The sequence below is a fragment of the Ostreococcus tauri genome, assembly GCF_000214015.3.
Source record: "Ostreococcus tauri WGS project CAID00000000 data, contig chromosome 06, whole genome shotgun sequence".
Classification (NCBI taxonomy): Eukaryota; Viridiplantae; Chlorophyta; class Mamiellophyceae; order Mamiellales; family Bathycoccaceae; genus Ostreococcus; species Ostreococcus tauri.
In genome coordinates this window covers 345,666-360,669 of record NC_014431.2, presented here as the reverse complement: position 1 = coordinate 360,669, position 15,004 = coordinate 345,666, and the positions used below count along the sequence as shown (strand labels likewise).

The 15,004-nt window shown below is 58.3% G+C and overlaps 8 protein-coding genes across 8 annotated transcripts; 4 read left to right on the top strand and 4 right to left on the bottom strand.

Moving 5' to 3' along the window:
- Position 1: 1 nt before the first annotated feature.
- Positions 2–1,246, top strand: OT_ostta06g02150 (von Willebrand factor, type A; the record flags this gene model as incomplete). The annotated part of the gene is made up of 1 exon (XM_003079800.1): positions 2–1,246. One exon carries the CDS (start codon positions 2–4, stop codon positions 1,244–1,246), a length of 1,245 nt encoding a protein of 414 aa, XP_003079848.1.
- Positions 1,247–1,313: 67 nt separating this feature from the next.
- Positions 1,314–2,033, bottom strand: OT_ostta06g02140 (unnamed product; the record flags this gene model as incomplete). Its single annotated transcript, XM_003079799.2, has 1 exon — positions 1,314–2,033. One exon carries the CDS (start codon positions 2,031–2,033, stop codon positions 1,314–1,316), a length of 720 nt encoding a protein of 239 aa, XP_003079847.2.
- A 110-nt stretch (positions 2,034–2,143) lies between these two features.
- On the bottom strand, positions 2,144–2,746 carry OT_ostta06g02130 (Protein of unknown function DUF652; the record flags this gene model as incomplete). Its single annotated transcript, XM_003079798.1, has 1 exon — positions 2,144–2,746. The coding sequence occupies one exon, from the start codon at positions 2,744–2,746 to the stop codon at positions 2,144–2,146; it is 603 nt and encodes a 200-aa protein (XP_003079846.1).
- Positions 2,747–2,887: 141 nt separating this feature from the next.
- OT_ostta06g02120 (Cyclophilin-type peptidyl-prolyl cis-trans isomerase, conserved site) lies at positions 2,888–4,303 on the top strand (the record flags this gene model as incomplete). The annotated part of the gene is made up of 1 exon (XM_022984017.1): positions 2,888–4,303. One exon carries the CDS (start codon positions 2,888–2,890, stop codon positions 4,301–4,303), a length of 1,416 nt encoding a protein of 471 aa, XP_022839218.1.
- Positions 4,304–4,506: 203 nt separating this feature from the next.
- Positions 4,507–8,463, bottom strand: OT_ostta06g02110 (Hydantoinaseoxoprolinase, N-terminal; the record flags this gene model as incomplete). The annotated part of the gene is made up of 1 exon (XM_022984016.1): positions 4,507–8,463. The coding sequence occupies one exon, from the start codon at positions 8,461–8,463 to the stop codon at positions 4,507–4,509; it is 3,957 nt and encodes a 1,318-aa protein (XP_022839217.1).
- Positions 8,464–8,849: 386 nt separating this feature from the next.
- Positions 8,850–9,896, top strand: OT_ostta06g02100 (Domain of unknown function DUF4200; the record flags this gene model as incomplete). Its single annotated transcript, XM_022984015.1, has 1 exon — positions 8,850–9,896. One exon carries the CDS (start codon positions 8,850–8,852, stop codon positions 9,894–9,896), a length of 1,047 nt encoding a protein of 348 aa, XP_022839216.1.
- Positions 9,897–9,919: 23 nt separating this feature from the next.
- OT_ostta06g02090 (Protein of unknown function DUF155) lies at positions 9,920–11,224 on the bottom strand (the record flags this gene model as incomplete). The annotated part of the gene is made up of 1 exon (XM_003079794.2): positions 9,920–11,224. One exon carries the CDS (start codon positions 11,222–11,224, stop codon positions 9,920–9,922), a length of 1,305 nt encoding a protein of 434 aa, XP_003079842.2.
- A 182-nt stretch (positions 11,225–11,406) lies between these two features.
- Positions 11,407–14,994, top strand: OT_ostta06g02080 (Cleavage/polyadenylation specificity factor, A subunit, C-terminal; the record flags this gene model as incomplete). The annotated part of the gene is made up of 1 exon (XM_022984014.1): positions 11,407–14,994. The coding sequence occupies one exon, from the start codon at positions 11,407–11,409 to the stop codon at positions 14,992–14,994; it is 3,588 nt and encodes a 1,195-aa protein (XP_022839215.1).
- Between the last annotated feature and the right edge of the window lie 10 nt (positions 14,995–15,004).

The window sequence follows — 15,004 nt, the reverse complement described above, 5'->3', positions numbered from 1 at the left end:
TATGACGCTCATCGGCGCCGAGGGCGGGGGCTCGGAATCAGACTCCGATGAAATCGACGCCGAGCGCGCGCAGGCGTCGTTACGCGCGTGGGAGAAGAAGTACCAGAGCGAACGCGCGTGGGAAGACTTGGAGGAAGATCCTCTCACCGGACGCCTGCGCGTGAACGCGCGCGCGGTGGAGCTGAGAGCGCGGGAGCGCCGGGCGAAGATGGCGTCCGCAGCCTTGCGAGGCGGCGCGGCGAAGGGGATGATGCGGTTCGCGTACGTCGTCGTGGATTTGAGTCGCGCGGCGAACGAGGAGGATTTCAGACCGAACCGCCTGAGCGTCGTCGGGCACTGCGCCGCGGCGTTCGTGCGGGAGTTTTTTAATCAGAACCCGTTGAGTCAGTTGGGGATCATCGTGGCGAGGAACGGGGTGGCGGAGCGTCTGACGGAGCTGAGCGGGAGTCCGGAGGCGCACTGCGCGGCGTTGCGGAACGCCCTGGACGCGAGCGGAGATTTTAGCCTGCAGAACACGTTAAACGCGGCGCGGACGTCGTTGAAGTCGATACCTTCGTACGGGAGTCGGGAGGTTCTGTACATTATGAGCTCGCTCGCGACGTGCGATCCAGGGAACGTGTGGACGGAGATACAGGCAACCAAGGCGGCGAAAGTGCGCGTGAGCGTCGTCGCCGTCGCGGCCGAGCTGCACGTCGCGAGAAGATTGTCGGAGGAAACGGGTGGGACGTACGGGGTGAGTATGAACGCGGACCATCTGGACGATTTGATCATGGCGCACGCGCCGCCGCCACCGCTCGCCGAGGACGCGACCAAGTCGTGTCTGGTGCAGATGGGATTTCCCCAGAAGAAGCACGTGAGCAAGGACGCTCTGATCGTGGGCACGCGAGGCGATTATGTTTGTCCGAGATGCTCCGGACGAATCGACGAACTTCCGTCGCAGTGCACCGTATGTCGGTTGACGCTCGTGTCATCGCCGCACCTCGCTCGATCATATCACCATCTGTTCCCTGTCCCCGCGTTCAAGGAGTACGCGAGCCGGAATGTGTCCGCTAAGGAGAGTGGGATAGTCGCATTGGAGTGCTCCGCATGTCTCGCGTCGATCACCGACGCGAGTTTAGCTTCCGAGTGCGAGCACTGTTCGAATGTGTTTTGCTTCGCGTGCGACATTTTCATCCACGAGCGACTGCACAACTGTCCACACTGCTCGTGCGCAACGCACGTGGAGTCGAGGAAAAAGGCATCATAGTGTCAATAGTCATCGTTTCTAGAAATATACAGCGTTAGGTAGTATGCGCAATTGTCGTCGTGAACCATCACGGGCGAGAAGCTTTCCTCGGCGTGTCCCAGAGCTTCACAAACGCCTTCACCGAGCCTCGTCTAAACAGATGCTTGTCGTCGTCATCGTCGGCGTTAGCCGCAGGCGGCGTATTTGGTTTCGGTGGTGACTTCAAGACCGCCGAGGCCGCTTTTTTCGGCGTCTCAAGCGGCGATGGCGCGACTAGTCGCGTCTCTTCGCTCTCCCACGTCTCGTCGTCGGATAACCGAATAAACGTCGACTCCTCCTCAAAAACGTCTTCCTCCGAAGCGTCATCCTGAACCGCTCTCGGCGCGTGCACCCACGCCTCATCAACTCGCACCGTCGTCTCCTCGAATCGCTCGCTTAATCCGCGCAACATCGCCTCCAACTCACTCGAACGTTTCATCGCTAGCGCGTCCGCCTTCGCCCGAGCCGCCCGAGACGCGCGCGCGACGACCTCCCCCTCTCGCCTCTCCCTCTTCTCTTCGATCTGTCGTTCCAGAGCCTCGCGCAGGGTCTTGCTCCGCTCGAGTTTCTCCCGTCGCTGGAGCGCCAAGAGCTCGTCGTCGTCGTCGTCGAGTGGAAAACCATTTTGATTTCTCAACGACCTCGAGCTCGAGAGCACTCTTGAATCGACGACCGCGTTCACTCGCGACGCTTCGAGCGCGTCTCGAGCGCGCCCGCGCGTCGACGGTAGTACCTGCGAACGATCGATTCTATCGCTCACGTCCCACATCGCGACGAGCGCGCGCGTCGTGGTGTGGAGCGCGAGTCTGGCGTTCAGCGTGTCGAATGACGCCGCGACGTCGATAGTATTACAAGAGGTATCGCACGCGTGAAGAGCCATCAACTGTTCCCGATTTGCGTCGATTCGGGCAAACGCTCGATCGCATACTTATGATTCCCGACGTACATGATGGGCACGCCCGGAATCTTCCGTATCCTACGTTTGAGATCCGTGTCGCACGTCGCCACGATGTAACACCGGTGCGCCTTGACGCGCTCGCAAATACAATCGTCCGCGTACGTCCCCTTGTGATCGCACGGCAGACGTTCGATCCTGGGATCCTTTGAAATCCTCAGCGCCACCCGATACTTCTGCCCGAGTTTTTCTAACTCCGCCACGACGCAATCCGTTATGTGCGGGACGCACTCGGCGTACAAGCAATCCATCATCCCCTTCACCAGGTCAATCTTATTCTTAATGCTAAAGTTGATAAAGTTCGTGTCCACCAGGACGTTGTACGGCGGCTTTAACGTCGAGTTGTACCGCCCGAACATCCCAGCGCTCTGCGTCTCGACGCGCTTCAGCGTCAGGGCGTCTCTGTTTTTCCTCTTTTCGCTCTCACCGCTCTTCTCCGCCCCCTTTCGCGTCTTTGCGATCTCTTTCGGGTTGATCATGCGCTTCGTCGCGGCGAACTGTTTCGTCTTTAACCTATTCTTCCCCATGGTCACGCGTTCGACGTCGACGACGAGGGGTGTGCGTCGATGAATGCCGCCGCCGCGCCGCCACGAATGAACACAACGGTGCGATGCGCACCGCACCGCGCGACGCGCTCGACCGTCGGCGATCGGCACCGACCGCGCGCGATGTCACCCTTACCCCGCGTCTTCCTCGACGTCGCGATCGGACGCGCACCGATCGGACGAATCACGATCGAGCTCCGAAGCGACGTGTGTCCCAAGACGTGTGAGAATTTCAGAGCGCTGTGCACGGGCGAACGCGGCCGCTCGACGCTGTCGAACGCGCCGCTGACGTTCAGAGCGTCGACGTTTCATCGTGTGATTCCAAACTTTATGCTTCAGGGCGGTGACTTCACGAATCACGACGGTACGGGAGGAGAATCTGTGTACGGCGAGACGTTTGAGGATGAAAACTTTACGCTTCGACACCGCGGCGCGGGAACGGTATCCATGGCGAACGCCGGGCCGAACACGAACGGCTCGCAGTTCTTCATATGTACCGCGGATACGCCGTGGTTGGACGGGAAGCACTGCGTTTTCGGGTTCGTGGTCGAGGGCATGGATGTCGTGCGCAAGATCGAATCCAGAGGGTCGAAGAGCGGAAAGACGCGCGAGCCGATAAAAATTGTCGATTGCGGCGAGATCCCGCAGGAGTTGATCGATGCGAAGGAACTCACGGAGGATGCGAGGGCTTTGTTGAAGCGTGAGGTGGACGAGCGAGCTTTGGCGGATAAGGAGGCGCGAGAGGTCGGGGGGGAGAACGCGGACGTCGCGAGCGCCAGGCGCTTGAGAGAGAGCGCGGAGGAGGCAGAGCGAGAGGCGAAGCGGGCGAGCGAATCCAGAGGTGCGGTCGACGTCGATGCGAACGCGGGTAATCCCACGGCGGGGATGTCGGCCAAGCAGCGTAAGCTATTCGAGTTGCGGTTGAAGTTGAACGAGGGTCGGAAGAAGAACCAGGCAGCGGTGGTGGACGAGAAGAAGCGCGTCGACGCACCGGAGGAATACGAAAAAGCACAGAAGAGAAGGGCGTTGGAGGCTTCGAAAAAATCACAACAAGATAATTTGGTCAAGCAGGGGATCGACCCGAAGGCTGTGCACCTCACAGCGACGATAGAGCAGGCGAATCGTAAGAAGGCGAAGAAGCAACAAAACGATCCGAACGACGCGGCGTTGTACAGCGCCGCACGACAACACGCCACGTACGAGAGAGAGAGAGGATTCCTCAACCCCACGCTTACTCAGGAGGAGTACGAAAGGCAAAAAGAAACTGTTCCAGACTTCTACCGTAGCGCCGATAGCATTTACCACACGAGCAACAAGCCAACGCAGGAGGCGATTGATCGGCTGGCTCAGAACGTCCAAGAGTCACAGCGAAAGAAATTAGAAGCGCGCAGTAAGAGGGAAGCCAAGGCGATTTCGAAGCTCGATGGCATCAACATCAGGAACGAGAGGCACAATGCGATGCTCGCAAAGTCTTACGACAAGTACTCGAAAGAGATCAAGGCGAACCTTGAGCGAGGTACCGCGCTGCCAGAAAACTAGCAACTGTGTTATACATTTCAAAACGTCCGCAGTGAATATTTCCACCTCCCGGAGGAACATCTCGTTCTTGGCAGCGAACATCGCGAAACGCGTCGACCGCTGGCGTTTTCACGACGTGTTATCACGACTTGCATTTGTTGGTGTAGTGGTGCGCGTCTGTGGATATCAATCAACGAATAAATTAAAAAGAATGGTCAAGTCGTTTAGGCGCCATAACCACCGCCGCCGGGAGTCATGATGGTGAGAACGTCACCGTCAGTGACGGAGACAGAGTTTTTGCCGCCGAGATCGACGGTCTCGCCGTCGACGCGGGTGAGTAGGTTCATTCCGACGGCGCCGTCGGCTCCCCCGGCTAAGCCTTTTGGAGCAAATACGCGGCGTTCAGAGAGAACGCTGACGGTGATGTTCTTGAGGAATTCTATTTTCCGAACAATTCCGTCGCCACCCTTGGTATTTCCCTGGCCGCCGGATCCATTACGGATGGAGAATTCGCGCAGGATGACTGGGTAACGCCTCTCGAGGATTTCTGGATCAGTGATTCGTGTGTTTGTCATGTGACACTGGACCGCAGAGGCGCCGTCAAAATCTGGCCCAGCGCCCGCGCCGCCGCCAATCGTTTCATAGTATCCGAAGTTATCATCCCCAAACGTCAAGTTGTTCATGCAACCTTGTGCGTTCGCGCACGCCCCGAAAGCCGCGAGGCAGACGTCGGTGACACGCTGCGATGTCAACACATTTCCACCGACCACGGCTGCGTCTTCAGACGGCGAAAGAAAGCATCCATCCGGAACCGATATCGTCACAGGTTTCAAACATCCCTGGTTTAGTGGAATTTCTTGCTTTACGAGACATCGAATACTGTAGATGACAGCGGCGTTCGTGACGGCAGGAGGCGCGTTCCAATTACCCGCAACTTCTTTGGATGAACCAGCAAAATCGAAATCAGCCGTGCCTTGCTCCGCGTCGAGAGTCAATGTCAAACACACTTGGCTCCCGTCATCCATCTTGTCGAGAGCTTTCAGAGTGACACGATCACCGTCGATTACTGCGCCCAACCGCGCCGCGTCTTGGATGACATTTTTTGCTGCTTGTTTCAGCATATCCCGGACAGCAAGTTCAGCGTTGTCTTGAACGTGATTCATGTACGCCTGTACCTGATCTAAACCGCATTCATCGATGAGTTCGTTCAAAAGAGATATTCCGCGCTGATTCGCGGCCACTTGCGCACTCAAGTCGCTCAAATTATCAGCGAGTTTCCTCGTGCCACGACTACCAGATTCCGGCTTGGTCAACAGCTTGACGATGCCTTCTTCTTGGTACACGCCGCGATCGACGAGTTTGAACGTCTTGATCGCGGCACCTTCGTCGACAATTGATTTCGAAAATGGAGGCATGGATCCGGGCGTCGCACCGCCGATGTCCGCGTGATGTCCACGAGAGGCGACAAAGAAGACAATTTGCCCATCTCGAAACACTGGCGTCACGACAGTGATGTCTGGTAGATGACTACCACCCGCTCGAGGATGATTGGTCACGAGCACGTCGCCTTCGTGCAGTCCTTCAAATCCCCAGTGGTCGAGTTGCCATCCAACGGTAGCGGACATCGCGCCAAGGTGGACGGGCACGTGCGGCGCGTTGGCGACGAGTCCACCGTCTGGACCGAAAATTGCACACGAAAAGTCCAAACGCTCTTTTATGTTCGTCGATACGCTTGTCCTTTGCAGAGTTCGTCCCATGCGCTCGGCTATACCCATGAACCGATTGCTGAAAATAGAGATCAGGATCGGGTCGGGTCGCGAGTAATCCACCTTCTGCGGCGCAATCTTGTTGCTCGATACAGTTATTTTCAAATCGCCAAACTCGGTCACTTCTCCGACGCACGCCGGCTCAATTACGCAGGTGGACGTGCCGTTCATGATGATGGCTGGACCCGCAACGGACATACCCGCGAGTAAGGCTTCGAATTTGTACACCGGTGTTTCCACCCAACCCATGTTTTCAAAGTATACTCGAGTCTGCGTGTCCGCCGTTGGCAATACCCCCGGCTCGCTCTTTGCGATGGGCAACCGTGTGAGTAACGTGTTGTTCGCCACACCACGCACTCGCACATCATCGATGAGTAGCGCTCGCTCCTTAAGATCGAAACCATACTCTCGCACGAATCGCTCCCTGAACGATTTTGCGTAGTCACCATCGCTGGGCTCGGGAACCATCATCGCAGTGTCTGTGCCGTCGTACCGCAGGTTGAGAAAACACTCACATCTCACCGCGCTTGAGTTGAACTGCCCGTCTGAGGTGAGCTCTGACGTTACACGCATCTTTAGGTGCGACATGTCTTCCATGGCGCGCTTTAATCCGTCAGGATCGTCGTATCGTGCTGCGCACGCCACCTGGGACTCGGCGACAACATCAGCGAGACCCATTCCGTACGCGGAAAGAATGCCGCAAAATCTATGCACAAAGACGGTGGACATTCCTAAATCACGAGCAATCGCGCATGCGTGCTGTGGTCCAGCGCCTCCGAACGCGGCGAGGACGTGCGATGAGATTTCGTACCCCTTACTCTCCGTGATTTCTCGAATGGGTCTACACATCGCTTCATTGGCGACACGCAAGAATCCCATCGCCACTTCTTCGGTCGACAAGGTCTCTCCCGTCTCGGCGTTGATTCGCTCCGCGAGCGCTGAGAATGCTTCATAAGATGACTCGTAATCCAGCGCTTCATCTTCGTTCGGACCGAAGATTTTTGGGAAATACTCTGGTAGAACGCGACCGAGAACCAAGTTGGCGTCCGTAACGGCAAGCGCGCCTCCTTTACGATAGCACACCGGTCCTGGCTGAGAGCCGACGCTTTCCGGACCGACATAAAACGTACCCGAACGAAATGTCAAGGCGGAACCACCGCCCGCGGCGACGGTCGTGATGTCCAGTTGCGGCGCCTGCACTGTGACGCCCGCAGTGGTTGTCTCCGTCACTTGTTCGTAACCGGCGCGCGGATCGTAACGACTCACATCCGTGCTCGTTCCGCCCATGTCAAAGCCGATGATGGGCGTCCGCCCATCGTCGCCCGTATCCCGCAGAGCCGCGGACGTGGTGAGGGCGAAACCGACGACGCCGCCAGCCGGACCACTCAGGATGGCTTGATAGCCGCTAAAATTATGCGCCGGCGTCAGCCCGCCGTCCGACTGCATGAAACTCACCTTGACATCGCGCAGTCCCTCGTCGAAGCCTTCTAAGAACGACTCGATGTACTTCCTGATGCAGGGCGTGAGATACGCGTCGACCGCGCCGGTGTGTCCGCGCGGCACCACGCGCACCATCGGAACGAGCGCGCTGCTCAGCGCGACGTGCTCGAATCCCATCTCCCTCGCCAACGCCCCGATCGCTCGCTCGTGCGCGTCGAACGTGTACGAGTGCAACAAAACGACCGATATCGATCGTACGCCATCGTCCAAGAGCGCTTGCAATCGAGGCCTGAGAGACTCCGCGTCCAGCGGCTTCAATATCTCCACCGTCTCTCCCGTGGACCCGACGACGCGCGCACCTCGCGCGCGCTCACCCTCGTCCACCACCCGCACGCGTTCATCCACCTCCACCACGCGTTCGTACAACGAACCCGGTCGCTCGATCGCCAGATCGAATATATCCGGTCTCGCCTGATTCCCAATCGCGAGCAAGTCGCCGAAACCTTTCGTCGTCACGAGCGCCGTCCTCGCCCCCGTCCTCTCCAACAGCGCGTTCGTCCCCACCGTCGTTCCCATTCGTATCCACTCGATCCTTTCCGTCGGCACCTTCTCCGATCGCGAGATCTTCCGTCCGTACACCCGTTCGAGGACCCGTCGAATGCCCTCGCGCGGCGCGCTCGAGTAATTTTTCCCATCCTCGCTCAGCAGCTTCAACGCCACGAACGTCCGTCCACCTTCCGACCCCGCGCTCGGGATCTCCGCGTAGACGTCCGTGAACGTCCCACCGCGATCGATGCAGAACCGGAGGTCTCGCCTCGGCGTCGTCGACGCCTCGACCGCGTCCGCGCGTCGCCCGTCGTCGTCCCGCCGCCGCGCCCGCGGTCGAGCGACGACGGACGCGCGCGCGGTCGCGGTCGAGGGCGTCGGACGCGCCGACGCCCTCGCGCGCGCGCGCGCGGTCGATCGGGCGTCCATGCGTGACGGGCGACGCGCGCGGGGACGCGATGACGTCGCGGGCGCGATGTGGATAAAAAAAGACGCGGACCGTCGCGCGGGACGACCGAGGGCTCGGACGCGCGAGTGCGCCGCGCGCGCGCGCGCGAGACGGCGCGACGACGCGGGACGACGACGCGGGACGACGACGCGGGACGACGACGCGGGAGAGGCGACGGCGCGCGCGTGGGATGGGGACGACGGGGGGGGCGGGAGACGAATCGGCTTTGTGCGCGCGCGATGGACGCGGGCGGGTGGCGTCGACGGGGGGCTCGGACGCCGGGTGGGGGGAGCGCGAACGCGGGCGAGGCGAACGGGAGTCCGCGCGCGCGTTCGTGGCGCGGAAGCGGGAGATTTTCTTGACGCAGATGGACATCGAGTGTGAGTTGGGAGAGATTGAGAGGCTGGAGGAGCGGGCGGCGAGACGGGAGGAGGCGCTGCGCAAGTCGGAGCGCATGTTGGAGGAGGATCACGCGCGATTCGATCAGTTTTTGAAGGATAACGACGCCAAGGTGCGGGAGGCTGTGAGCGCGGCGGAGCGCGAGGCGCGGGCGAAGCACGAGAAGATGCGGGAAATGAAACGCTTGCAGAGCGATATCACGAGCGCCACGCAAGAGTTGAATCGAAAGGAAGAAAAGTTGAAGGAGTGTCTCAAGTACAAGGAATTCCTCGACGCGCTCACGCCGAGCGAGTGGTTTGAGCGCGAATGCGCGGATGGCGAGAGCATGTACTTCACCGAGCCCGAACAGTTGCTTCGCGCCTTTAGCGCGCTGGAGGAGCAAAATTTATTCCTCATTCAGAGCGTTCGCGAGGCAGAGGAGACGCTGCAGAGCGTGGAGACCAAGCACGCGAGCGCGAAAATGAAGATGGAAACCGAGATGACGGCGCTCAGGGAACAGATTCGACGGCTTCAGGAGGTGATCGACGCCGAGGGGCGGAAAGGAGAAGAGCTGTCGATGCGCCTCGCAAATAGCGAAGCTGGCGGCGAGGACGAAACAGAAAAGGAATTGAAAGAGCTCACAAGACGCGTCACGGAAGTTTACGTCGACTGTGGATTTGATCACGATCCGAGCATCAGTGTGTTACAGATGCTTACAAACATTGAGTCGAAGATGGAGGAGTACTTTGCAGCGATTGAAAAGATGCCCGCAGACATGGTGGCGGATTTGGAGAAACAAAAGGAGAAAGAGCGTCGTCGCTTGGCGAGAGAAGAGAAGACACGACAGCAAAAAGCGGAACAGGAGTTAAGATTTCAACGATCTCTCTCGCGCGCGCGGGCCCCGGCGCATAAAAAGACTGGAAAACCCGTGATGTTCCGGTCTCGATTACAACCGAAGAAGATTGTTCACACTGAGGATGATGAAAACACCACCAACGCGAAGGAACTGGAGGAGTTTTTGGCGAGGCAGTATTGACACATTCGAATATATTTACAAATCTACAGCGGCGGCCAGGGGATGGACGGGATCTTATCGGACATATCGTACAGGCTGACACAAATCTCGAGCGAGATGAGCACGATAATTATCCACTCGAGCGCGTCGCTCTTTCGATTCTGGAGAATCTCCAAGTAGAACTTCACCTGAGTCTGGATGAGATTGAGCTTATAATCGAGGTCTTGGAATCTCTCCTCGAGCTCAAAATCCTGCCTCAGTCCCTCCCATACGAGATTATATTGCGCGTACTGCCACGCGGTGTCGGACCGTCCCAACAAGCCAAGTTTCGTGATCAGCTCTGTCAACGTGTTGTTGTTCTCCGCCACCAAAGAGAACAGACGTTTCTTGCTAATGTTCAAGTCACCCGTGAGCTCAGTGCTCTTGTTCAGTTTGCTAAAAATCTCCACCATTCCGTCCACTTTTTGCTCGTAGTGCTCCAACGCGACTGTTTGCGCCAGGACGCTCGAGATGACGCTAATGTTATTGATATCCATCCTCTTGAGAACGATGTGATCGTTCTCGAGGCTCGCCCAGTCCGCTAGACCCGGTCGAACGACAACACGGTAGTCATCCGTCATCGGAACTGGCAGCGGCGTTGACGTAAACGTTCGAGCGAGCTTCAGGCACTCTTCGCGCTCGCGAAGGCCCATGTTATAAAACACCACGCTTCCAAACTTGAACACCACCAAGTACCGACTGAGCATGTCTGGAGGAATCGGCGCATCGCCGTCGAGTGCTGACATATCTCCCTGTTCCATCTTCGGCGACATTCGTATGATCACTCCCTCGCGATTGAACTCCTTCGGGTACGCCGGCAACTGCTTCGCCAGCGCCCGGACGTCGATCATGCTCCCGACGTAATACGCCCGCACCGGGAGCATGTAATCGTGCGCGCTCGCCATTTCACCCGCCGACCGCTCATCCACCGCCGCTGCCTCCCGGGAACCCTCTTCGCTCGCGCTCACGACAGCCTTTTGTCCCTTGCGTCCGACGCCGTCCGCGTCCCGGTCGCGCTTCAAGATTGACGCTCCCATCCCGTACATCCCCGCGCGCTGACCCTTGACCCCGCGATCGGCGAGTGCGGTCGCGTACATCCGCGCGCTCGCGCTTTCCCACCGCGCGATCGCTCGCACGTCGCCCACGCCGCGTCCGAACGCGCTCGAGCCTACGTCGCTCCAACGCGCGCGCATCGCCCGCGCACCCGCGCCCGAGCGCCCGAGCGCGCTCGTCGCGCACGAGCGCACCGAGTCGACGCCCACGACCTCTCGCGCGCCGGCGAGCGCGCGCGCGAGCGCCCTGGACGCCATCGCGCGCGCGTGTGACGACCGCGGCGTCGCTAGGGCAGAGCCGAGTGAATTCTCACGCGATCGTCAGACCGCGGCGCTCGGTGCGTCCGGGGCGTCTCGCGAGCGCGTCGTTCGAATCGAACCACTCGCGCGCGCGTCTCCCTCGCGCGCGTCGTCGGCGAACGCGCCGCGCGAGAGCGAGCATGGTGCACTTGTACAACCTCACTCTACAAAAGAGCGGCGGAATCACCGCCGCGGCGTACGGGAACTTCTCCGCGGCGAAGGCGCAGGAGATCGTCGTGGTGCGGAACAAGGTGATCGAGCTCTTAAGGCCGGATGACTCCGGAAGGGTGCAAACGGTGTCGTCGATGGAGGCGTTCGGCGTCGTGCGGTCGATCTGCGCGCTTCGGCTCGCCGGGGCGAATCGGGATTATCTGTGCGTCGGCTCTGACAGCGGCCGGGTGGTGATCTTACAGTTCAAGAAGGAGAGAAATGCGTTCGTGAAGGTGCATCAAGAGACGTTCGGGAAGAGCGGGTGCCGTAGGGTCGTTCCGGGGCAGTTCGTGTGCGCTGACCCAAAGGGACGGGCAATTTGTTTGGGCGCGATGGAGCGGAGCAAGCTGGTGTACGTGATGAACAGAGATAACGAGGCAAATTTGACGATCTCGTCGCCGTTGGAGGCGAACAAGTCGCACGCGATCACGTATCACATGTGCGCGCTGGACTGCGGGTTGGACAATCCGGTGTTTGCGGCGATCGAGTTGGATTACGGTGAGGTGGACGACGATCCCACCGGTGAAGTAGTGGCGGAGACGCAGAAGCACCTGACATACTACGAGCTTGATCTCGGTCTGAATCACGTTGTGCGCAAGTGGAGCGAACCGATCGACAACGGCGCCAATCACTTGATTCCAGTCCCGGGTGGAAGCGACGGCCCGGGCGGCGTCTTGGTGTGCTGCGAAAACTTTATAATCTACCGACACCAAGACCATGAAGAGGTTCGAGCGGTCATTCCGCGCCGCACGTCTCTTCCTGGGGATCGCGGAGTCTTGATCGTTTCATCCGCCGGGCACAAGTCGAAGAAGTCTTTCTTCTTCTTGGCGCAGTCCGAGTATGGCGATATTTACAAGCTCTCAATCGAGTATTCGGGTGACAAGGTGAGCGAGGTCAAAGTGAAGTACTTCGATACCATTCCTCCGTGCGTGAGCATGTGCGTGTTGAAGACTGGCTTCCTGTTCGCGGCGAGTGAATTCGGTAATCACGCTCTGTACCAGTTTGCCGGCATCGGCGACGACGACGCCGTTGAGAGCAGCTCGGCGAGTCTCATGGAAACGGAACAAGGTTACGAGCCCGTGTTTTTCGATCCGAGACGGCTTACCAACTTGTACCCAATCGATAAAATAGACAGTCTGTGCCCGATTTTAGATATGCAGGCTCACAACTTGACGGAGGAGGACACGCCGCAGCTATACACGCTGTGTGGCACCGGTGCGCGCTCTTCGTTGCGCATCTTGCGCCAAGGGATCGGTATGAATGAGCTCGCGATGAGCTCGCTTCCGGGGCAACCGAACGCGATCTTCACTGTGAAGAAGAAGAGCTCGGATCAGTACGACGGATACATTGTTGTCTCGTTCCTGAACGCAACGCTGGTTCTCGCGATCGGTGACACCGTGACGGAAGTGAGCGATAGCGGTATTTTGGGGACGACGATGACACTTCAGGTGTGTCTTATGAATGATGATTCGTTGCTCCAGGTTCATGCAGGCGGATTGCGTCACATCAAAGCGGATAAGCGCATCAACGAGTGGCGAACTCCGGGGCGTAAGCAAATTTCCAAGTGCACTTGCAACAGCAAGCAAGTGGTCATCGCTCTCACTGGCGGTGAAGTCATCTACTTCGAGCTTGATTCTGCGGGACAGCTCATTGAAGTCGAAAAGCTTGAGACGAATGGTGATATCGCTTGCGTGGACATCGCACCCGTGCCCGAGGGCGCTCTGAGGAGCAGATTCCTTGCCATGGGTTCGTATGATGGCACCGTGCGCGTCATGAGCCTTAATTCGGATGACTGCCTACAGACGTTAGCTGTTCAAGCACTCAAGGGGTCTACTCCTTCGAGCTTGCTGATTCTACAAACCGCGGGCACGGAGTCGTTGCAAGGAAGTCTGTTGTTGAATGTAGGGATGGCCAACGGCGTCTTGATGCGGGCGACGCTCGATCAAGTCTCTGGGCAGTTGAGTGACATGCGCGTGCGTTTCTTGGGTACGCGGGCGCCAAAGCTCGTGCGAACGAGCGTCCGTGGTGAGTCCGCACTCGTGGCGCTGTCGTCCAGGCCTTGGTTGGGGTATAGTGAAAAGGGGACATTCGTTCTCTCTCCAATTTCGTACGTCGCATTGGAGGAAGTGTGCTCGTTCAGCAGCGAGGCCTGTCCCGAAGGAGTCGTCGCCATTTCGAACCAAACGTTGCGCATCGCTAGTGTCGAGCGCTTGGGCGAGAATTTCCATCAGACTACGATCAAACTGCGTTACACTCCACGCGCAATGAGCGCCAATCCCGACACGAAGATGGTCGCACTGATTGAAAGCGATCAGTGCAGCGTTCCGGTTGGCGAACGCGAGAGTCCGGAGGCGACTTCTGCCGACGAGGCGTCGGAGGCGAATGGGGACGAAGACGAGTTGAACATGTTACCTGTCGAGCAGTATGGGGCACCCAAGAGTTCGCCCGGTACGTGGGCAGCGTGCGTGCGAATCATAGATCCGAAGGATGCCAAGTCGCAGTACGTGCTTGAGCTTGGGAAGAACGAGTCCGCCATCAGTATTTGCCACGTCTACTTGACTGGGCCGAACGAGTTACTCCTCGCCGTGGGTACGGCGCAGAACCTTACGTTCGCTCCGCGCAACTGCGATGGAGGTTTCATCCACTTGTACAGATATGGCACCGACAGTAAGACGTTGAGTTTGGTGCACTCCACTCCGACGGAGGGTCCCGTCGGGGCTCTTTGCGGATACAGAGGCCACCTTCTCGCGGGCGTGAACAATTCTCTCCGTTTGTACGATTTCGGTAAGAAAAAGCTTCTGCGCAAATTGGAAAACAGAAACTTTCCCAACTTTATCACCACCATTCATGCCGCCAGTGACCGAATTTACGTTGGCGACGTGCAGGAGTCAATTCACTTTGTCAAGTACAAAGCCGATGAAGGGAGCATGTACATTTTCGCCGACGACACCAAGCCGGCGTACATGACGGCCGCTCTTCCTCTTGACTTTGACACACTCGCTGGTGCTGACAAGTTTGGGAATATTTTCGTCAACCGCTTGCCAAAGGACATCAGCGAAGACATGGACGAGGATCCGACTGGTGGAAAGAACATCTATTCGCAAGGAGTGTTGAACGGAGCTCCGAACAAATCTGAAACTTGCGCGAGAACATTCATTGGTGAGACGGTATGCGCGCTCACCAAGGGCGCGCTGCAACCGGGAGGTATTGATATCATTATGTACGGTACTTTCCTCGGCGGCATCGGCGCACTCGTCCCGTTCCAGACGCGTTCAGAGATCGACTTCTTCATAACGTTGGAGATGCACATGCGCCAAGAGGCGTCATCGATCGTCGGACGTGATCATATGGCGTTCAGGTCGTATTACGCGCCGGTGAAGAACGTCATCGACGGTGACTTGTGCGAGCAGTTTGGCGCCCTTGCCCCGGAGGTGCAGCGAAGAATCGCCGAGGATATGGACCGAACTCCGGGAGAAATCTTGAAGAGGCTCGAACAAATTCGCGCCATCGCGGTATAGATTTGTTGAA